Source organism: Drosophila novamexicana, unplaced genomic scaffold, assembly GCF_003285875.2.
Source record: "Drosophila novamexicana strain 15010-1031.04,08,12 unplaced genomic scaffold, DnovRS2.1 tig00004554-arrow-pilon, whole genome shotgun sequence".
NCBI classification, from domain to species: domain Eukaryota; kingdom Metazoa; phylum Arthropoda; class Insecta; order Diptera; family Drosophilidae; genus Drosophila; species Drosophila novamexicana.
In genome coordinates this window covers 2990704-3012400 of record NW_020825051.1, presented here as the reverse complement: position 1 = coordinate 3012400, position 21697 = coordinate 2990704, and the positions used below count along the sequence as shown (strand labels likewise).

Below are 21697 nucleotides of genomic sequence, written 5' to 3'. Positions count from 1 at the left end.
TTTAGAGAATTTTTTTGTTTTTGTTAAATTAACAATATGAGATTAGAATTCCGTTGAATATGATATTTATTTTGTGCGATCCTTAAGAAATGTTAAACAAAAAAGAAGAAAAACCAAGCAACTGATTGACTGATTCAATTTTTAAAGTATTATATAATTTTTGTATAGGAACATATTTAAATATTTTTTTTTCTCAGACTTTTGCTATAACTTGCATAGACTTGTTTTGGCGTTTCCTCTGGTACGCGTTACCTTATTATTTATGATGTATGTACAGAACAAATTTTTAACGATTAGGTGTAAAGTGTACTACTTAACGGAAAACAAAAGTCTTTGAAATTGTCGCGGATCAAAATCTAACAAAAAACAAATTTAACTCAAATCAACTCAAAAAACAAAGTAAATCTAAGTAATAGTATTAATTATATGCAAACTGTTAGGCGCAGTTTGTATTTTTATTTCCTTTTGAAAAAACAAAACAAACAACAAATAAGAAAACAGGGGGAACGTGTGATAATAATGTAACTTCGGGTCGTTCGTTCGCGTCGCGTGAAAACTAAATACAATATATATAAAATCAACAATACGGGACTTTCGCCCCCGAGTCCCCAATAACATGGAATCAAACATATAACTGAAAACTCAAAATAACTGAAAGCAAAAGCAAAACTAAAACTAAAAGAAAAATCGTGATTTCGTTGTACCTTAAACCGAATTCATCGCGGAATTTCGGTCGCGTTCGCGTGCGTTTGTATCTCTCTCGGGTGATCTTAGTGATTAGCGATTAAGCAGTAAAAAATATTAAAAACAAAACGTATAAATTTAATAAAAAGCAACAATTACACACACACACACACACACACACACACACACACACACACATGCAAACACACCATACATAGAATATATACATAGGCATATATAATATTTCTAGGTTATGCATACTAGGTTTTCGTTCAATCTATTCATTTCATTCAAAATAGTGAAACCAGAAATAATATGAAAATTTCTTGGTTTCTTAATAAGAATTCTGTTTAGAACAAACACTAACACATACAACCAAGCACACCGGCAATTTTAAACGGAACTCTTAGGTGTATAACCCTGTCAGAATTTTTTTTTCTCAAACTAATTTCTTTCTGTAAACTTCACACTATCGAAACGACACAATTTTATTACAAAAACATATGTACAACACATGTATATATGTATACCAAAATAATTAATGTATAAACTATAGCAAGTCCTTTACACAATATGAATATGTAAACGATGAACAGCACACGGCAGTGTCAATAGAATATTGGAAATGCTAGAATTCAGGAATTCCAATCGACTGAAATTTGAACAATTGTCAAGTTCTATTGTCACTCTGCTAAAAGCTGAAACTTGCGCATTCAATGCTCTCCAAGGAGACATGTGTAACCTAATCAGAAACTTGAATAAATATGTATATATAACATAATCATTAAATGAAATAGTTTTTCATTAAGCAAAGTTATTTTATCCGAAAGAGTATGTATTTTATTAAGTTGTTAATTCAATATTTATTTAAGCAATTGACAAGAATATTTTCAAAGTTACAAGAAATCTGAACAAATTATGGATATTACGGATTATTGGCACAAGTTTTTACTTATATATTAGAAATATGTACGACGTTTAGCTATACTGTTAGTCCTTGTTATACAGAACTCCCAGATCATTCGACAGCCCGTCGATATTGTTCGTATTTTGTTCGTTCGTAGTCCTTTTCATTTCATTTCAGATGTCATCTTTCCACGTTGGTTAGTTAAACCATATGACGGCAATCCAAATCGTGTGTCCTTTGCCGAAGTCCAGAGTCGAAAATTATATTTGTAGAGGGTTTAGTTCAAGGGGCAAACACCTTGCCAAATATCGCCAAAGACAAGATTTGGCGTTATGGTCACGTCCTTTTTGTTGATTTGCACATTCTTGATGCAGCCATTGAAGGTCTTTTTGGTCTTGATGCCCGGCGCCTTGGCGAACGCATGATGGCCGCCCATGAACAGTGGACGATTCGTCTTGGTGAATGCCGAACCCTCATTGCCTACGCCCGGTCCAGAGCTGACAAAGTCCACGGCAATGGTGATGACGAACTTGGATTTGATGGCCTGCACATTGCGCCAAGTACCATCACAGTAGCTGGCATTGTTTGGCAGCGTATAGTTGGTAACAATCGTATTCTTGGCATCGGACTTGACGGTGAAGCTGAGCGTGTTGTTAACCAGCTCCAGAATTAGGTACGAGTTCTTGCCATGCACCGAGAACAGTAAACCGTTTGGATCACGCGGTCGGAAGTCAAAGCTAATGGTAACTTCGGTGCCGACAGAGAAGCGCTCAAAGAGCTTCACATAGCCGCTCGGCTGATGGAAGTATAGGCCGTGCTCCACTTGCTCGGAGCAAGGGACCACTTGATGGACTATCGGCTCACTCTCCAATGCCAGGCCATTGAACTTGATGTCCCTGATGCAGCCATTGTAATATGATGTGGCGTTGCCGCCGAATTCGGTTTGGCGTTTGAGATCCTGCTCCAAATATCTGGTGATGCCGCCCACATAAACGGGCAGTTCAACCGATAAGTTGGGTGGCGTACGATCATTGTTCAGCTCCACAGAGCCCGCCTGCTCGACGCCATCTATGCTAAGGCTAATCTTGCGATTGGTGCGCACAAACTCGATTGTATGCCATTCGCCATCGAAAAGATCCTCCTGACTGATTATCTTTGCCTGGACGGTGGCACCAACGCTCACCTGATGGTATACACGCCCATCAGACAAATATACCGCTATGAAGTCATTCTTCTCCTGGCTTGCTGCGTAGAAGAGCAGGCCATTGGGATAGCTGGTGCGAATAGACATGCTGATATCGTAATGTTTTCGCAGTCTAACCGGTAGCGTTTGGAATTCAAGGCGCTGATCCTTGAGCGAGTAGAAGCGGTAGCCCGCCTCCACAAAGTCAACATCATAGTTGGGATTGACGGACATCTTGCAGCTGGGATCGCTGGGCAGATTGAGGATTGGTGGCGGTCGTGGTTTGCCTATCATTATCTTTGGCGTGGTGGGCGGACCCAGTGGCGGCAGTGGCTCCTTATCCCTTATTGGCGCTTCTTTCGTGGTCGCTGTTGTAACAGTTGTAGGGGCTGTCGTCGTCGTCGTCGTTGTTGTCGTCGTTGTTGTAGTTGTAGTTGTAGTTTCGGGTGGCGGAATCATAAACATGTCCACATTGTCATTTCTGAATGGTTTTCTAGGCGGCTCGGGCGGCTCCAGTTCGTTGGCTCCACTTGGGTAGTAGGTAGGCAAATATTTGGGCTCGTAAGCTAGGGGGGGGAGAAATGTGTGAAAACTACGACCAAAGATAGCAGAAGACGTTAGGATCTCACCTAGAATATCCTGAGGACAGCCATTGATGTTACCATTCTTCTTCTCAGCGCTGTCCGCAAAGTTGATAATCTCGCCGTTGACGGTGACGTCGCTGATGCAGCCGACGAAGTACGCGGTAGTGGAGATAGCCTCCTTGGGTGGTATATAATTATCTGGCAGTCCGCCAAAGAATATATCGCCGCCCTTTATCTCAAGAGGTTCTTTGATGGCCCGCCTGGCATAGAGCAATGTGCAAAGGAATTAAAACGTGCAAATTTATAGATTAACTGATTTGGCTAGCTTACCGCTTAGCTTCGGTGTCATCCACGGAGAGTCGCAGCTGATCGGCATCGTGATGCACAGTGATCACATGATCCTCGCCATCGTCGTACTGGCGACTGTCAATGGCCAGTTCGGTTCCCATGCTGCGTAGCGTCAGATATCCACGGTCCAGAGTGAGGCCAATGGTTGAGCTCTGGTCATGATTGGCGGCATAGAAGAGAACTCCATCGGGCTGGCGGGTCTTAAAGCGCAGCACCACATCGAAATTGTTGTCTGATGAGATATTGGCGATGCGTAGGAAGCCATACTCATGTGGTGGATATGCAAGCGATGTGGAGTACTTGTCGGGGCAGCCCTCAACCACGCCAGTTCCATTGACGTACTGCGTCAGATCGACTTTGTAGCCAGAGATGCTGACGTCATCAATGCATCCATCAAAGTTTTGTTCAACAATCTCGGAGTGATTACGACGACCCGGATAACCACCAAAGTACATGCGATTTAATTTGGGCATTTCTTCGTCAGCGCCGATGGGCGCCTCCTCTTGGAACAGCAGCACATCGTCCACCTTAAGCAGACCACGGCGACCGTCGCGCTCGGCCACGACACGATGCCATTGATTGTCGTTGTAGCGATCCTGACTGCCAGAGGAAACCAATGCATCACCCAGCTTGAAGCGGAAGAAAATGGCCCCCTCGACCAACTCTATGGACATGTAGTGCTTGTTACGTCCATAGAAGAACAACAAACCGTTTCTGGCATCCTTGGCGGCCTTGAAACGGAACTGTATGCTGGAGCGCGTCTTGAAATTGTACGGAGCTGCCTTCATTTGGACAAATCCGTTGCCCTTGAAGCGCAGACCAGTGACAGGCATTTGTTCCTCCAGCAGAATGTCGCGTTCGCGTGCGCCTAGCTTGTTCTCCTCACCATAGACAAAGTTCCAGAGGCCGACGTTCTCATCACCAATGCGCAGATCCTCAATGTCGCCGTTGAAGGAGGAGGAGGTAATGTCTTCGGGTGCAATGAAATCGGAGGGACCCGGATAGCCACCAACAAATAGGCGACTATTACGATCCACATGCAGCACATTGTTGGCGCCAACCAGATAGCCAGACTTGGTATGATCCTTCACCTCACCATTGGGCAGCTGCTCCCGTATGGTGAGCTTGGCATTGGAGCCTACACGATCCAAAATGGCCTGATACCAGTTGCCATCCGCCACATGCTTAGAGCTGGTGATGCGCTCGGGTCCATTACCCAAGTCAATGGTCATTATTGGATATCCATTAAATATCTCCAAGGCGACAAAGTCCGTATTCTTTTGGCTGGTCTTGTTATCGTTGCCCAGATAGAGGAGGAAGCCATTTGGTTCGTTGGTGCGGAAGAACGTCGACAGTTTTGTCTTGGTGGCCAGCAGTGGTGCCTTCTCGGGCGTCTTCAACTCCAGCACGGTGCTGGGCGTAAACTGTACGCCCACCTTGATGTTGTTAGCGGTGCGTCTGGCGGTCTCAATTTGACGTTTCAGGTGCTCAATGTCCTGGCCCAGCTTTTGGCTTCTCTCACTCACCAGCTGCTGCTGTTCGCCAATCTCATCGACCAGCTCATTAAGCTTGGGTATGGTTGTGTCCACGTTATCCAATTGATTGTTGGCCTGGGAAATCTCTTTGTTGGTAATTTCCACATCGCGACTGATGTTGCGCGCCTTTTCCAGCTCCTTGGGCGTTTGTGCACTTACTGGCTCAAGGATTTTCAGGACATTGTGCAATATGTCAAGTGCTTCGCTGGCAGTGCTATTGGAGCTCTTCCACATATCGCGCTGCGTTTCAGCGGGCAGTTTCTTAATCAGTATGTTGATCTCTTTGAGCTGCTCCTCCGTGGCGGCGTTCAATTGCGAGATGTCTTGCACTTTACTGGCCGAACCATTGAGTCGTGGCTCAAGATCATCTTGCACCGTGAGCAGAGCCTGGCGAGCCTTCTGCAACAGCTCCGCGGACTGAATATCAGCATTACCGGCACGCTCCTCAATGCCATCAGTAATCAGTGTGGCATTGCCTGCAGCGATCTTGGCATCCTGAGCCAATTGTTCCGCGGATTGCACGGCTTCGACAATGTTTGAGTAGGCGGTGGCTGCCTGGATGGCCGGATCAGCGCTTTGTGTCATGTCGGCATATTGGCTGGCCAGATCTTCGGCTCGCACGGTTAACTCAGCCGCCCGTTGCTCGGCCTGCTGTGTCAACTCTTCGGCCTCCTTGTGCTGCTCGTCGCGTTCCGGCAATTCCTCATCAACATCCTTATTAACGGTCTTGAGCACTTCCAGTGCACCGCGCAGATCCTCGAGTTTATTGTCAATCTGTCCCAGTGTCAGGTCACCATTGATGAGATAGTCGCCCGCCTCCTTAATGTTTTTCTCCGCCTCCTGCTCCTGCTCGGAGACAGTATCGAACTTGGAGTTGTCGTACGCCCGCTTGTTGGCCACATTCAGGCGCTCCACATCGCTGGACTGACGCTGCGATTGCTCGCTCCAGTTGAACAGATCCTCCAGCTTGTCGCTGAACTCGCCGATGTCATTCTTCAGTGCATTGAGACTTCTATTCTGCTGCTTGATGGGCTCAACCAGCTGATCCACCTCGTCATACAGCTGACGTGCCTTGTCCAGCACCAGCTCATTGGACTGCAGCTCGATTTCCGTGCCATTGATTTGGTTGAGTATGTGCTGGGCCTGATCCAAAGCTGCATCAATTTTGGTGCTAGCCGTGGCTTCCAGATTCTGCGACAAAGATTCGACGGCCTCAATGGCATCTGTCGCCTGTTGTACGCTTCCCAGCGCCTCCTCATACACGGCGGACACGTTGCCCAGCAGGACCCCGGATCTGTGACGTATATCCTGCGCATTGCCCAGTGTTTGGTTGACCTGCTTGGCATAGGCTTTGCTAGCCGACTCCAGCTCGCTGTTGAGCTTTTGCGACGGCGACAAATTCACGCTGGTTGGATCTAATGCCTGCACTTTGGGTACCAGTTCTTCCGTCAGCTCGTCGAAGTAGTTTAGCTTCTGACTGGTAAAGAAGGCCATGGTTACGGTCTGGAAATCCTGCAACACGCCGTCGATTTCAAAGCGAAGCTTATCAGTAACATCCAAGAGAGCATGATGACAATTGTTGCATTCCATGCAACCATCCTCAGTGAGAACCCAGCGGTTCGGGCACGCCTCACAGCGATCTCCAATAACACCCGGTAAGCAGACACACTGTCCCGTCTGCGGATTGCAACCAGTGCCCGCACGCGAGTAGCCTTGATTGCAGTTACATGGTGAGCAGCCTTCCTTCTCATAGTTCCAGTGATCCACAGTGCAGCGATCGCATTGACGACCCGTAACGCCCGGTTTGCACAAGCCTTTAACGAGAAGGAAGAGTATATACAATTAAACAGGTAATGACGATAGTTAAGGCATAATTACAGTGTCCCGTATGATCATCGCATTGGGTGGAGTTGGACGCAGCACCACAGTCGCAGGCGCGGCACCCAACGCCTGAATCGAATCCATAATGATCCGGCTTGCAGCGATCACAGCGCTCGCCAATTACATTATCGTGGCACTTGCATTTGCCTACAAAAGGATCGCATTCGAGGGTACCCAGCTCATCGCAGTCGCAGCTCTGACAGTTCTTCAGCTGCACTGCATCACCATAGAAGCCAGGCGCGCACAGATTGCAAGCCATGCCCGATGTGTTGTTCAGGCAACGCAGACATTCGCCCGTACGTGTGTCGCAGGAGCCCGACTCGTTGGGATTTATATTTCCGGAGCATTCGCAAGGCTTGCACACATCCCCCTGTGTTTCCGGTGAGCCATAGAAGCCGTTGGCACAGGATTCACAACGTGCTCCCGTGTAGCCGGGCAGGCAGTCGCAATGTATCTTGTCGCCGGACTCGGAAATCTCGCAGCCAGTCGCAAAGTTGTTGGAATCGAAGGGCAGTGGACAGGAGCATATTATGCAATCGTGTGGTGTGCCTCTGGTGGCATTTCCATAGTAGCCCGCCACACACTCCTCACAGTGGTCGCCTCGCGTCGAATGCTGGCAGTCCTTGCAGATGCCCGTGGCACAGTCGCAGGTGTCGGCATGGCCATTGCACTCGCAGGGTATACAATAGCCACCATAAGGTCCATTCTGATCACGATAATAGCCAGGTGCGCAATCCTCGCACGAGTGGCCGGTATAACCAGGCGGGCAGTGGCAGTGCTCGACGGCCAGGAACTGGTACTCGCCCGTACCATCGGCATCCTCGTCGGCCAGCGTCAAATAGACATCGGATAGCTGCGTATTCAGCGTTTGCTCCCAGTAGTTGGCGCGTATAAAGATCATCCTAAGATCGCGCAGAGCCATCATGAAGTCGGCTCGGCTAACGGACTTGCCCGTCTGTGTCTGGAAGTTGCTCTCCACCATCTGCAGTCGATTCTTAAAGGGCAAGTTACTGCTGGGCTGCTCGTAGCTCTGGTGCACGAGTATATGATCCTTGCTGAGCAGTATGACGTCCGGTGCGACAATGGCCTTGCCCACAAAGCCCGAGGTGAAGTATAGCGTGTAACCGAGATCGCCGCCATAGGCAGAAATGTGACTATTCTGATTGAGCAGATAGTCCAGAACACCAAAGTAGGCAACGCGCTGATCTTTCGCATCCCTGTAGGAGAAGTCCGCCTGCAGTGTTGTCTCATTCACAACCAATTCCTCCTGCGCTACATCCCAGATCTCAAACTCAATGCTCTTGTCGTTGAAGTCAGCCGAGTTTATGGTCTTGTGCTTCATCAGGCTGACATTGTATACGCGCAGATAGGCGCTATCGCAGCGAGAAGTCTTGCCAAAGCAGAAGCACGTGGTGCAGCCATCGGGATTGCTGTCCTGCAGATTGTATGTGCCCTCCACGCACTGATCACAATCGCGTCCAACCACATTCTTTTTGCAGAAGCAACTGCCATCGATCTTGTCGCACACTTCCAGCTCAGTGCCTGGCTTGTGGCAGCTGCATCTGCTGCAGCGTGGAAACTCATAGAAGCCATGGGCACAACCGTCACAGGCTCTGCCCACGATATTATCGCGACACTCGCAGGATCCATTGAACATGTCGCACTGTTGATTACCATTCGCTATGCCCATGTAATTGCAGTTGCACTCCTCGCAGCCAATCACCTGATGGAAGCCATAAGTGTGCGGCGCGCATCTATAATGAGGAAAATTGCTTGAGTTCTATATAGTTAAAAGGATATCTGGACACACATACTTGTCACACAAGGCACCGATGACATTGGGTGGGCACATGCATTTACCTGTGGTGGACTCACACATGGCAGTGCTGGGGCAATCGCAGGCCTTGCAGTCCGGGAAGCCTAATCAAACGAAAAATCGTTTTAGGAAATCGGGTTATACCTGGATCGCCGCAATCTCTCACCGTAATAGCCGGTGCGACAGGCCGTGCACTGGCGTCCTATGACATTCTTACGGCACTGGCACTGGCCACCAAATGGATGACACTCGAAGCTTGTGGAGCCCCCGTAGTCACAGCTGCAGGGCAGTGCGCCGTTGTTATAGTCCGCGGTCAGCGAGAAGACGGCATTCTTACAAAAATCGCTGGCATTGTGTGTAATGTGAAAATGATCCTGGCCGCAGTTCTTGATGAACTCCTTGGTTTGATCAAATGTCTCCTCCACCAGCAGATCGTCACCATATTGACCGACGGGCACCACCACCAAATAGTCCAGCCAAACACCCTGGGCTCGCGGATTCTGTTTGGATAAAAATAGATGAAATATAAATTAATAGCTCCGCCAGATCTCAACCTTCTGGGCTTACCGTCAGAGTGAATTTGAAGTCATCTTCAATGTCGAACCACCAGTCGTCGCCACTGGGTCGTATGACACCGCGACAGCCTGAGCTGGATGGGCAATGTTGTATGTCGAATTTGCCATCGTACTGATTCTTGCCAGCGGTCAGTGTGTAGAGCACCTGGTACTTGGGATGATTGGGCTGATAGTACTTGACCAGTATGACATAACGATGTGGCTCCGACACCTTAGACTCAATCACAATTGTGCCATCGTGTCTACTATCCAGGTGTACAAGCTTCACACGCTCATCGAAGGCGGCATAAGGCGGTTTGTTTGTGGCTATGCGATCTTCGTGATCCGTTTCGAATTCAATCTTCTTGGAATCGGGCACTGAGCGGAATTTTGGTGTAGCGCATTGCTTATCGTGTATGACACACACTGGACTTGGATTGATGTAGTCAATGGACCACTGCTCGACTGGTATGGCCGTCACGGAAATAATCGGTACGCGATAATCACCATCAACGTCCGCCTGTTAATGCAAATAATTGGATATAACAAATGGTAGCTACAATCCAGCCAAGGAGTACTCACATAAATGGTCACTGGCTGCAAGTCATCTTTGTTGATATAGAAGGCCTTCTCGCGTCCATCGTCATTGATGGGCGTGCGACAGACCGTGGAGTACAGACAGGGATACAGATAGACAGAGGATTGAGAATCTGGATCATTGCCCAGCCTCAGATTCACATCATAGGGCACCGCAAAGTTTCTATCGCTGATGTAGTCAATAACAAAGATGTAGCGACCACTGCGCGGCACATCCACAATATAGTTGAGCTCTTTTTGTGTGTTACTAAGCACAGGTATATCGCCTACATGGCTAACAATCTCCAAATGCTCCGGATCGCTGTAGACTTCGGTGGGATTTGTGGGCTTGTCATTGGAGCCAATAACGAATGGTGTGGTGGCCGGCTCGAAGACATCCACGGATGCGTATTTATAATGACGGCACAGTTCCATGTTGCCCAGCTCACAGGGATTGGCAATGTGGCGCGTCAAAATAGATGCCTCATAGTAGGCAGCGGGCAAGAGCACAAAGTAGTCCAGCATAACATTTCTATTGGCCTTGGTGGTGAAGTTGTAACGTCCAGGATCGAGAACCACGGCCGATGGCTTATTGCCCTTTGGGCCGGAGACGGTGACAAATTCTGGTTCGTTTGTCGGACGCAGGAGCACCTTGACGCTGCGTTTGGAAAAATATATAAAATGGGGATCTATACGGGTTCTACGGGAATGCTCACTTTTGATCAACCTCCAGCGGATTCTCGGATTGTATGAGTATGCTGGCCGTTACATTCTTCTCGTTTGGATTCATATACCGTATGACAATGCGATAGACCGAGGACTTGAACACCGTCAGCTCGTTGCGCACCTCGTTCTGTATGTCATTGAACACAGCATAGCCTTTGCTGCTAAAGTCTGGGAAGATCTCTTCAAGGTACTGATAGCGCACCTGGGCGCCCGATGGCTGTAAGCCGTCCTCGTACTCATACTGGAACTGATGTAGCGTGGGGAAATAGTGAGTGGTCAGTGGCTGCGTACAGGCGCGTCCCGTAACACGCGGATGGCAGCTGCACTGTCCGCTAATCTTATTGCATTCGCTTTTCCATGAGCCGCCCACATCGCAGCTGCAGTCCTTGCAGCCAAACAATGAGGAGCCATCCAGATCGAAGGTGCCATCCTTGCACTCATTGCACCGCCGGCCCGTGGTGTGGGGCTTGCAATGGCAATTACCCAACTTGGAGGCGCAGGTATCCAGGCCCGAAACGGTGCCGTCTATAAAGCAATCGCATTCCTGACATCCCTCCGGATTACTAACGGTCAAGTTCCAGTAAAGCGGCTTGCATTCATTGCAGATTCTACCCCTCACACGCTCCTTGCATTTACAAAGCTCGCCCACCGGTACCGAGCCACAGCCGGCGAATTGATCAATCACACCGGCAGGATCACAGTTGCAATCCTCGCAGGCGGGGAAGTTGTAAAATGATTCCTTGCATCTCTCGCACTGGCGACCGTCAAAGTTGGGCTTACTAAAAGTAAATATAACATAACACAGCTTAACATAACCATAGTGTATCATAGCATAACATAACATAACGTAATATAAGTTAACATAACCAAATACGTTTGATAGAATTGGGCTTACCAGAAGCAACCATCTTCATTACAGGTGACGCCCTCTGAGCCGTGCTCATCGCAGTTGCAGGCTGTTGAAGTATAAACCGATATAGATCTTGGATAATAACATTCAAAATCTTCACTTACGCAAGCACTCCGGGTAGTTATAGTAGCCAGCACTGCACATGTTGCACAGCTTGCCGGAGTAGTTAATCAGACAGTTACACTTGCCGGTGTTGTCACAGGTGCTTGCGGAGCTGCCCGTTGTGGAGCAATTGCATGGCTGACAGGATGGATAGTTGTAATATCCTGGCAAGCAACGATCACAACGTGGTCCACCAAAACCGTCGCGGCAGATACATTGTCCGGACTCCTTATTACAGATTTCCGACTCTGTGCCCTGGTGATCACAGTCGCAGTCTGTAAGGAAAGCAGGTTAGTCTTGGCTTAGGATCTAGGCTAGTCTGAAACTAGGTTACATACATGAGCATGTGGGTTCGTTGTAGTAGCCATCCTTGCAACGCTCACACTGTGCGCCGCCCCAATTGCTGAGACAGGTGCAATTGCCAGAGACCACATCGCAGTCGTTATTAATGGAGCCCAGCTTATTACACTGGCAGGCCTTGCACTCGGGGAAACCGTAATAGGATTCGGCGCACTCCTTGCACAGAGCGCCCGCGAAGTTCGTTTTGCACGGACAAATGCCATTAACAGCCTCGCAGTTGTAGCCATTGGTGCCATTCAGATTACACTCACACTCGCGGCACTGCGGATAGCCATAATAACTGGAGAGGGTAGAGGATTTAGCACAGTTCCACATAATATGGAGGGATTATTACTAACCCATAGGAACAGGAGTCACAGTTGGGTGGCTGGAAGGCAGCACGACACTCGCATTTGCCCGTCTCCTCCTCACAGTGGCCAGTAGAGTAGAAATAGTCGCAGTTACAGGCTACAAGCAGGTTTTAGATGGTTAATCCCATTGGGTTAATTTCCCGCTCGAAGCACTTACGACTGCAGACGTCCGTCTCGTTCCAGTACTTGCCCCTGGGTCGATAGTATTTTGGCTTGCACTTGTTACAATTGGTGCCTTCGGTATTGTGCTGGCAGTTCTGACAGACGCCGCCGCCATCATAGTGACCATGTATATCCAGCGATAGACCTTTGCGATTCACATCCTCATCGTAGATGCACTCGTTGCTGTGGCCATGGCAATTACAGGCTGTGAACATGTTTAGGCTCAGTCCCATAAGGAATTATATGAACGGAAGGCTTCAATACTTACGCTCGCAGTTGAATGGACGCGCATTGGTGTTCTGACGCCATTTTTTCTGCTCGAATCCTGGACAACACTGGTTGCACTGAATGCCGCAGGTGTGATGCTGGCAACGACATGCCAATATACGCACCGGACTAAGCGGATCCTTGACATCGCAGGTATCAGCATGACCATTGCACATGCAACGTCCACCAATCGATATGTCTTTTATCGAATAGAAATAACGCCGGGTCACTGTCGGATCCTGTCTTGCCACGGACATCAAATGACCCAACAGATTCTTGGTACGCAGCAAACGTATTCGCACATTGGTGGCACGCGTCCATTCCTGCAGCATAGTTGAGTTGAAGTAATTGGTGGCGGAAGGACGTCCGTTGAGCAGCATGACTGGTATCTCGCCATTCTCCAGCGGCACAATTTTCGAGTATTCCGTGGTGCAGATGACATCGTTATCGCGTGTTATTGGCTTGTACGTGTCCTTGCCAAAATATGTCTCACAATCAGCGGGCGTATCGGAAAAGTGTTGCCAGGGTGTCCAGGTCTTGCCATAATCTGTGGACTTCTCCAGTGTCCAGAGACCAGGACGCGGCGAGTTGCCCATACGTATGAACAAGTAAGCGACATGGAATTCCTGAAAGTTGGAAAATGAATAAATGAATGGAAGATTCTACTTTAGCAAAAAATGTATATGGATGCGCTGCTAATAACATATTTTCTGTCTTAACTGGAGACGGGCTTAAATTTTGATCTCCAAATCTTCTTAATTTCTTAACAGCTCAGGTAAGTTTCGGCTTGTAACATTTTTCCAAATTTCAATAAATCAATTACATTTTAAATTTACAATTGCTCTCTGCATTGAAAATATTGTAAGTCAATATATTTTCATATTCAGGATGTGAGCTAAATTTGTAATTGTTTAATTATGTCGACATGGATAACAATGTTTAGGGTCAAAGTTATTTATACTTTGGGGCTCAAATGATTTTAATTATAAGCTTCTTTAACTGTAAAATCTTCGAAGAAAATATGCGTTCGGATCTGCCATTTTTTGAACAACAGATTTGGTTTACAGTTTGGTTTTAAGTCAAATAATTATTGGAATTTCGGGTTTGAACCGTTTCGACTTAATTGTTGGAATGGATCGTCTCTTACCAGTCAAGTGTTTTACAGAGCAAGCAAATTCATTAAATTTTATTGGCGTAGCGTACACATAATATCTGTGTAGCTATGTCAATGTGTGTGTGTGTGAGTATGTCTGTGTATCTACAGAGCTTGCATGAGATCATTGAAGAGAATTAACTCCATGCTCTGCAGTATACTAAATTTATCTGCGTCCGCAGAATGTTTGTTTATTTTGTTTTATGTTTGCTTTTCAATTTGAATTCAATTGAAAACGAACCAAATGTACATATGTACATATTCACAAGGTATCAATACATACATATCTACCTATAGGTACATATGTGCGCTTGTTTACAGTTGTGATCTTGTGTGCTGGGCATGTTTATAAATTTGCTAGATACATAGTTTATATGTTAACTTTTTCACAGGGATATAGAAACTCATCTCAATTCTAAGATGGAATTTTGAAGCTATGGCGCGTGATCTTAGTAGAAGAATTATCTTAGTCGAGACCTTAGTTAAGCAATGTAAGTAACGACTTTAGTTGGGATATTTCTGAATATTTGTTATTCCTTAACATTTTTGAAGCTTTCAGTTTCAAGAAGTTTTAAGTGTTCATATTTCTTCTTAAATGCAATGCATAAATGCATGCTCGTGAGGAAAAGAATGTGCAGGCGTTGAATTTTCATATTTGTATAAGATGATCTCATTTCATTTCTCAACTACAAAAAAAGAGCCCCATGTCGAAAACATACATACATGTAGATGTAATGCTTAGCTATTCCAAAAGGCTTGCTCAGGCTATAAGCAGCTACAGCCACATGATCTGGAGCGTTTCCGTTGCAAGTGCGATAAGATGTGCGCAATGTGTGACCCCAAAGTTTTTTGTAGAGCAATTCAAGACATTTAATGATAAGCGTGGGCTGCGACTATACTAGTTTGTTCTTATTGCTATCAGTAAGAGAATATATCATATATAGTATATACAACAGAATTGTTCAAATACTAGGCAACAAGAAGCCTTCACCAATGCTTTATATTTTAAACATTTTTAGCTGCTTATCGCCACAAATATAAAAAAATAAAAACCAAAGAAGAGTCAATGCTCTGTGTGGCCGTTTCTAAGCGAGCATGTAAGCTGAGACAAGCCAACATAAATACATATTTGTACATATGTATGAATGTATGTATGTAAGAAAACTTGTACATAACGAGCTGATAACCCGCAACTCCAGAGGGAAGAAGCAGCAACGAAAACATTTCAACAGCTCAGCAAGATTTTTCGCTGTTGCTTCAAACTGAAAAAGCAACCTCGTCGTCGTCGTCGTCTTCGTCTTCGTCTTCGTTGCAGACGTCGAAAATGAAATGAAAACCCATTAAAATTGTTTTCAAAAGCAATCCGCTCACTAATTTTACGAGCCTGTCCGACCAAACGTGCCCCAGCCAATGCTCTGTCCCTGTCGTCGTCTGAGTTAAGAGCAGTTTGAGATGATCGAACCAGAACCGATAGGAACTCCAGACACAAAAACGATGCATTGACTCGTTTTTTGAGTTTCCGTCCCCCCCACACAGCACTCTTTTATTTTGGGCTACACCTTTCTTTCTTGGCTGTAGTATGTTGTTCTGATTGCTGTTTACCTGTTCGAAATTGATGGTCAAATTGACTTCGTTGAATTTCATGCCTCGGGACAAGGGTGGACTCTGCCACCAGGCCTCAGTGCCATCGATTGCATTCTCTGGCGGGTGATTCTTCTCCGGCACATTGGGATCACAATAGTCGCAGACCTAGAGAAGAAAACACATGTTATTATATAAAACTTCAATATTATGTTTAAAAATAGATTCGAAACACATGTGGCACGCGGGGACTTCATCATGCTGCACCAAAAAAACATCAAAAACATGTATGTATACTCATAATTATATATAGAATCTTATGGAGATGAATATGTTGAGATAAATGTGTATTGAGCTTAAATTTGTATCGTGTCCTTATAAAGAAATTGATCATCTCATCTCACCTGGCCTTGAATAACCGAGTAATCGATGTGATCATTCTCCGTATTCGCACCGACCAGCTTACAGTAGAGCTCGGGTCCATCTGTATCCTCGCCACATGTGGCAGTTGCGTGAATCTTGCGGCCAGTGGCCAGATTGAAATATGGCGGCGTTAGTTCGGCATTACACAGCGCGATAAGCAGGCACAGAGCAAAGGCCACGCCCATAGCACAGAATGGGGTCGCACGTAGCCCCATTGTGCTGTGTGTGTCGGCTCTTCACACTCCCTTTTGCACACACACAAATGCACAGAAACAATGAATGTCCTTTATCTTTGGTCACTTCCGGTTCACTCTTATGTATTCCACTTTCTTATCTTGGGCACTTTTTTGTTTCACTTTTTCGATTCTTATTTATTTCTTCCCAGAGCCCATCCAACCGCACTGGATGGCTCGCCGCGAGCAACTGAACTTCATGCAGTGAGAAGTTTTCCTCGGTACCTCAAAAGAAAAAAAAGTAATGTCTGCATCAGAAACTGACAGATTTGTTCGGCTGTTCGGCTCACCCGACGATCGTCAGTCGGCTGCCGGCGATCCCGGCCCATTTATTACTTCATCGCACAGCTGAGAGCTGAGATAATGCTTTCAACGTCGTTTGTTGTGCTTGCGTTATTCGTTTATTTTTCTCATTATTTCCAGTTTTGTTTTATTTCGCTCTCGGCTTGGTGCGATCGTGCTCTTTCAAGCGATATGCCGGCCGGCTTTTTTTTTACAAACTAAATGAGAAACTGAAAAAGAGAAGTTTGATTTTTCTCTTGAAAAACGATGGCCCGTTAGTTGAATGTCTATTATGTTAAACACAACGATCCCTGCTGTCTCGACAGTGCTGCCCATTTGTTCTTGCAATTACAGCATGAGCTGGTCACACTGCAACGAATTTGATTACGGACCCATGAGTACAATTAAGTAGTCGTGCGTATGATCAATAGCAAGTAAAGAAATGTCAATATGCTTAGTAAAAATATGCGTATGAATATAAATTTTCTGATTAACACCAGGTTCTGCTAAAGCAACAGTTATTTAATTGAACAGAGCAGCTTGTGTTGTTGTTGCAGTGCAAAATAACTAGACTGAAGGTGAATAACGGCTAAATACTCGATTCGCGCTGAGGCATGTCCAAAATGAATTGAAACTCAACCTACAATCACTAAAACTTGAAGTTTATTGCTAGAGCTATTAAAACGCCAAAAGAAACGGCCTGCGAACAGCCTGGTTTGAGTAGCTTTGAAAATCACGATCAAAATACTGTTAAAATTCATGACCAATGTATCCGAGAGTGCAGTCAACGGCAGCGGCGTCCGGCAGCTGTTGCCATTTGCTGACAGCGAACACGCGGTTGACTGGCCACAAAAGAAACTGGTTGCAACTGGCAACAAGCATGGCGACTCTTGCAATGACAAAAATAATCGCACTGATAAAGACGGCTATGAGTGTCAACAGTTTTTGGCCTAAATTTTACTCGTAACTTGTGCGCCGGTCACACTGTGCAGGCGGCCGCCCCATGGATGCAAACGAGTTCTGATGACGTAACACGCATCGTTGACTGCTTGTTGTTGTTGTCGATGCTGTTTCTTGCAACTCACGCAAATGAACGTTAAAGTGCCTGCCAAAAAACAAAAAAAAAATAAATAAATTGAATAGATATTTGTATATAGGTACATGCATACTTCATATGCACATATGTATGAAAGATCGATTGCAACATCAACGAGAGGTTCTTGATTTAATATCTCTGCTGGCGTTGCACATTGGTTCAATAGTAGTAAGTACCTCTCCAGATTTAAAAAAAAAGAGCATGTTTATTTACAAAATTGTTTTATCTTTTCAAACTTAATACTGATTGGTTCCCTAATTCGAGTGATAATCATTTCAATTATCGAGTCAATTTGGTGCGATGACTAGTGAGATTTTTGTTAGTCTTTTTGGGGCATTTGAAACTAGTCCAACCAGCCCCACTGTGCACGGCTGCCAGCGTTGGCGTCAACGTTCACCTGGCCGCACCGCGTTTCATTTATTTATTCGCGGTTGTATTTTTGATTTCGTGTTCAATTTGGTTCTAAGTCTCGGCGCGTGTGCATCGGCGCAGCTATCGTCATGGTGCTGTTGAAAGTGATCAAATATCTAGCGGGTTAGTGTGGCATTGCAGTGTATTTCTAGCTTAAAATCTATCTAAGCCCTTAAAATCCTTTTGTTTTTTACATGTGCCTCGAAAGGCTGCGTGGTTCGTGTCTGTAATGAGCTGTCCCAGAATATGAATTCACTGAACAAGATGTTTAAATATCACTTGCTCCAGGCGAACTAGCAAAGTTCAATTGAATATTATATAGTATTTAAGTACATCTACATTAATACCTGTTCAGCACAAATATCCAGTTATTCACAAATTGTTTCTTTTTTGTGCTTCAATAAATCTTGGCTCGCACAGTGAGAACATATAGCCGAGAATGGCAAACACATGTGTACATACATATGTATATAACCTTGTTCATCGGGTGGCTGCCACAGCGGCTTCTAGTGCCACCAGGTTGAGTGGTGCTTGCACAATCAACGATTGCCGTTAAGACTCCATCAATGGCTTTCGATTTCATTTTGAGTTTGCGAATTGGGCAATATTTTCTGTATAAAGGCTATAATTAATATTCTTAGGTTTCTTCCATGATACTTTTTTGTCTTATAACTTTAATCAGGCTTTGTCCCAATCGAACTGAACAAAAGCGTGGGATTTTCATCTTTAATTGATTGATAAGAATTCCCAGAATATATTCTTAATAAATTATGCATTATAAACATAAGTATTTGATAAATTTAGATTTCAATAGGCTTTAAAAAAATACCCAAAAATTTTCCATAGAACGTAATTCCCGATAGCTAGACAAATAACGGATAAGCGACAGAGCGAGAGAGAGAAAGGGAGAACTAAGAGAGCTTAGGCAAGGTCTCGTTGTATTATAAAAACAAACAAATCATAAAGTGTGTGTAAATGGAATAATTAATGCACACCTAGTAAAAATTAACATATGCGTTTGTAAGTCAGCCGTGACGTCACATAAAACGTGAAGATCGCTAGACTAAACAAATTTCGAGTCGTGTGCCTAATTGCCATACAATGTCACGTATGAATGACTTGTAAAAAACCCCATAATGAATGGTATACGAATTATGTATATTTGGAGTTAACACTAACTTTATTTCTAGGGGTAGTTTAGCCTGTACATATAATTATTCTTAGGTGCAAAGATTTATAAACGATTTTCACTTATAAATCTAAAAATACATTTAATTATTCGTTACGTATCATTGTTTTGCCAAAGTTAAAAACATTGCTGACAAAGCTCAGCATGGATGTGATCATGCCATGAGCATGCTTGGAACTCTTGGTAGTCTCTGCGTTGTTTCTCTTAATTTTATTTGTACCCTTTGACTTTTGAATTTCGGCACTGCTGAATATGCGATCCACATCTGACATAATCCGTTTTCTGATAAATTCGGCGCTAATCTCATTCATGCGATCATCTTCACTGCTGAATTCTTCCAGCGGTCTTCCATGTGCTACGAAAAGAGACACACTTTGAGTTAAGGTTCGTCTCAGTTTAATTCTTTCGGGCTTACCAATTAACAGCAATGCAGAGCTGATAAAAAACACAGATAAGAACTTGATGGGCGACATTTCCGTTTTCGACAATTTGCCAAATTCAACTGAACTAATCTGCAAGTGCAATGCCGAGCTTTATAAGTCTTCCAAAAGCCAGACGATCTACGTGATCTTGGCCGGAATGCAATAGGAACAACTTATCTGCACGTTTCTTCAAAATAATTATTTTATTTAATTTATACTACAAAATTTGCCCTATACAGTGTCTGCATACACGTTTAGATGTACATTTTTAGTTTAATAAATCTTTTTATTAAATTCGTTTTAAATTTCATAGCCTATAATATCGTTTGTACCCGTACATTTTCAGTTTCTTTCCTTTTTTTTTTTTGCTTTTTTTAATGCTCGTTTAATACCATACTGTTTACCCATAAATGCTTGAACATAGTTTTGTTATTATTTATGTCTTTTGTTTTATTCTTATCTATTACCATAACCTATAATGACTGTATACCCGTAAGTGCTGGAACATGGTTGAGCTTGTGATTCATCTTTATAAATTGAGTTTAGCTGGAGGCTCGCTTAGAATATCATTCGGCGAATCTTGTAGAATCTTAGGCTTTCTGGTCGTATGCTTGTACAGCTCATATGCATTATCCACTTCAGCATCGGCCAATCGTTCGTCCTCCACGCCCGGCCATTGTTGATATAGTTTCTCCTGTAGTTCTCTGTTGGGCTGACTTGTTGATGACACGGGCAGACTTGTCACCACGCCCACAACTAAGCTTAGCGCTGTAAAGTATCATAAGTGTAAGATAATCATATACCAATATTAGGTAACCAGAGTTACTTCTTTGACCTAAAAACTAACCAAAGAAAATTGTTAGACGCATTATGAGAGTCGATTGGTTCAGTAGATAATAGCTGATAAACTGACAGGCACTCTGAGGAACCCCACAATTTATATACATGGGCGCACTCGCATCAACCTATTGACCGGCTCTCAGCTGGGAGCTCGTGCGAAGATTATGCAAAAGAGTACAGCCGAAAAATGCTAAAAAAGGGGGCTCGAGGCGTCGTTCTGTCTCACGCTGGTCACAAGATTAGTGGGCAAATACGTTTGACGTCATTGGTGACAGACCAAAAAAAGTTCGTCTGGCATTGCCCACTGATCACCGCCCAACAAAGACTTAATTAATTATATTTGAAATACTGAAAGCCATCGCCTTTATTCACTGTCCGTTTTAATCTTTCTCATGCCCAAAGAAGATAGTCCAACGTTCATATGACGGCGTCTCCTCGCATATGTATGTCTCCATTGAGCAGTATACGTCACTATAGTCGCTGTAGTCTGTAAGAAACGAGTTTCGATTCTTAAGTTTTCGGTAGCAGATGTGAAAAAAAATTGATATGAATGATTGGGAGTGTTGTATACCCTTGCGGAAGGTATTATTATTTTTTCACAAACTGTAGAAAGTGATATTTTGGAATTCATAGCTTCTTCATATAATGTCGAATTAATTTATCTGTCTAGTGTTGCTTTTTTAGAAATATGTGTGGTGCATACTTGTTCGCTCGTTACAGGCAGCAACATCCATATGACATTTGGATGGGTATTTCCTTATGCAGCCATTTTGCTCATCCCAACGACAGATGGCGCTGCTTTCGTTCACTTTGCCGCAGGACATCTCTAATGGACAAGCTTTGACTGTCTGCTGGACATTGTGATCATCTTCAGCTCTGATCGCAGTGCAGACTAAACGAATAATTAATTAACTGATAGTAGACAGTTTATTTATGAATAACGTACACAGCACCAAAATGAAAAGGCGTAGTATGTTGATAAACATTACTGTCGCTCCGCAAAAATATTCTTAAAGTCAAACCGTACTAGAGAAGGCGCAATGCGTAACTAAAATGTCCACAAATAATTTGGTGTTCAAGATACTTTTTTATCAATTAACAAGATAAGATAAAAAATGTAAG

The 21697-nt window shown here is 44.6% G+C and overlaps 4 protein-coding genes across 6 annotated transcripts; 1 reads left to right on the top strand and 3 right to left on the bottom strand.

The window, feature by feature from the left end:
• Positions 1 to 865: 865 nt before the first annotated feature.
• Positions 866 to 16317, bottom strand: LOC115769474 (laminin subunit alpha). Its single transcript, XM_030714292.1, has 17 exons — positions 16084 to 16317; positions 15701 to 15847; positions 12947 to 13571; positions 12674 to 12883; positions 12505 to 12613; positions 12145 to 12446; positions 11809 to 12081; positions 11690 to 11750; positions 10785 to 11573; positions 10075 to 10726; positions 9506 to 10012; positions 9105 to 9438; positions 8937 to 9042; positions 7120 to 8876; positions 3689 to 7055; positions 3404 to 3618; positions 866 to 3340 (listed from the first exon to the last, which is right to left on the bottom strand). Exons 1-17 carry the CDS (start codon positions 16315 to 16317, stop codon positions 1869 to 1871), a joined length of 11160 nt encoding a protein of 3719 aa, XP_030570152.1. The 3' UTR covers positions 866 to 1868.
• Positions 16318 to 18188: 1871 nt separating this feature from the next.
• LOC115769844 lies at positions 18189 to 18535 on the top strand. Its single transcript, XM_030714820.1, has 2 exons — positions 18189 to 18247; positions 18333 to 18535. The coding sequence occupies exons 1-2, from the start codon at positions 18214 to 18216 to the stop codon at positions 18419 to 18421; spliced, it is 123 nt and encodes a 40-aa protein (XP_030570680.1). The 5' UTR covers positions 18189 to 18213; the 3' UTR covers positions 18422 to 18535.
• An 864-nt stretch (positions 18536 to 19399) lies between these two features.
• Positions 19400 to 19786, bottom strand: LOC115769473. Its single transcript, XM_030714291.1, has 2 exons — positions 19729 to 19786; positions 19400 to 19668 (listed from the first exon to the last, which is right to left on the bottom strand). Exons 1-2 carry the CDS (start codon positions 19784 to 19786, stop codon positions 19400 to 19402), a joined length of 327 nt encoding a protein of 108 aa, XP_030570151.1.
• Positions 19787 to 20064: 278 nt separating this feature from the next.
• LOC115769598 lies at positions 20065 to 21668 on the bottom strand. Of its 3 annotated transcripts, none has more exons than XM_030714485.1 (3): positions 21522 to 21629; positions 21279 to 21467; positions 20065 to 20503 (listed from the first exon to the last, which is right to left on the bottom strand). In XM_030714485.1, exons 1-3 carry the CDS (start codon positions 21559 to 21561, stop codon positions 20265 to 20267), a joined length of 468 nt encoding a protein of 155 aa, XP_030570345.1. In that variant the 5' UTR covers positions 21562 to 21629; the 3' UTR covers positions 20065 to 20264. The 3 variants fall into 3 exon arrangements, with proteins under 3 accessions (XP_030570345.1, XP_030570346.1, XP_030570347.1); XM_030714487.1 differs by lacking the exon at positions 20065 to 20503 and adding an exon at positions 20937 to 21062 and having other exon boundaries at positions 21522 to 21668; XM_030714486.1 differs by lacking the exons at positions 21279 to 21467; positions 21522 to 21629 and adding an exon at positions 20583 to 20867.
• Positions 21669 to 21697: the final 29 nt, after the last annotated feature.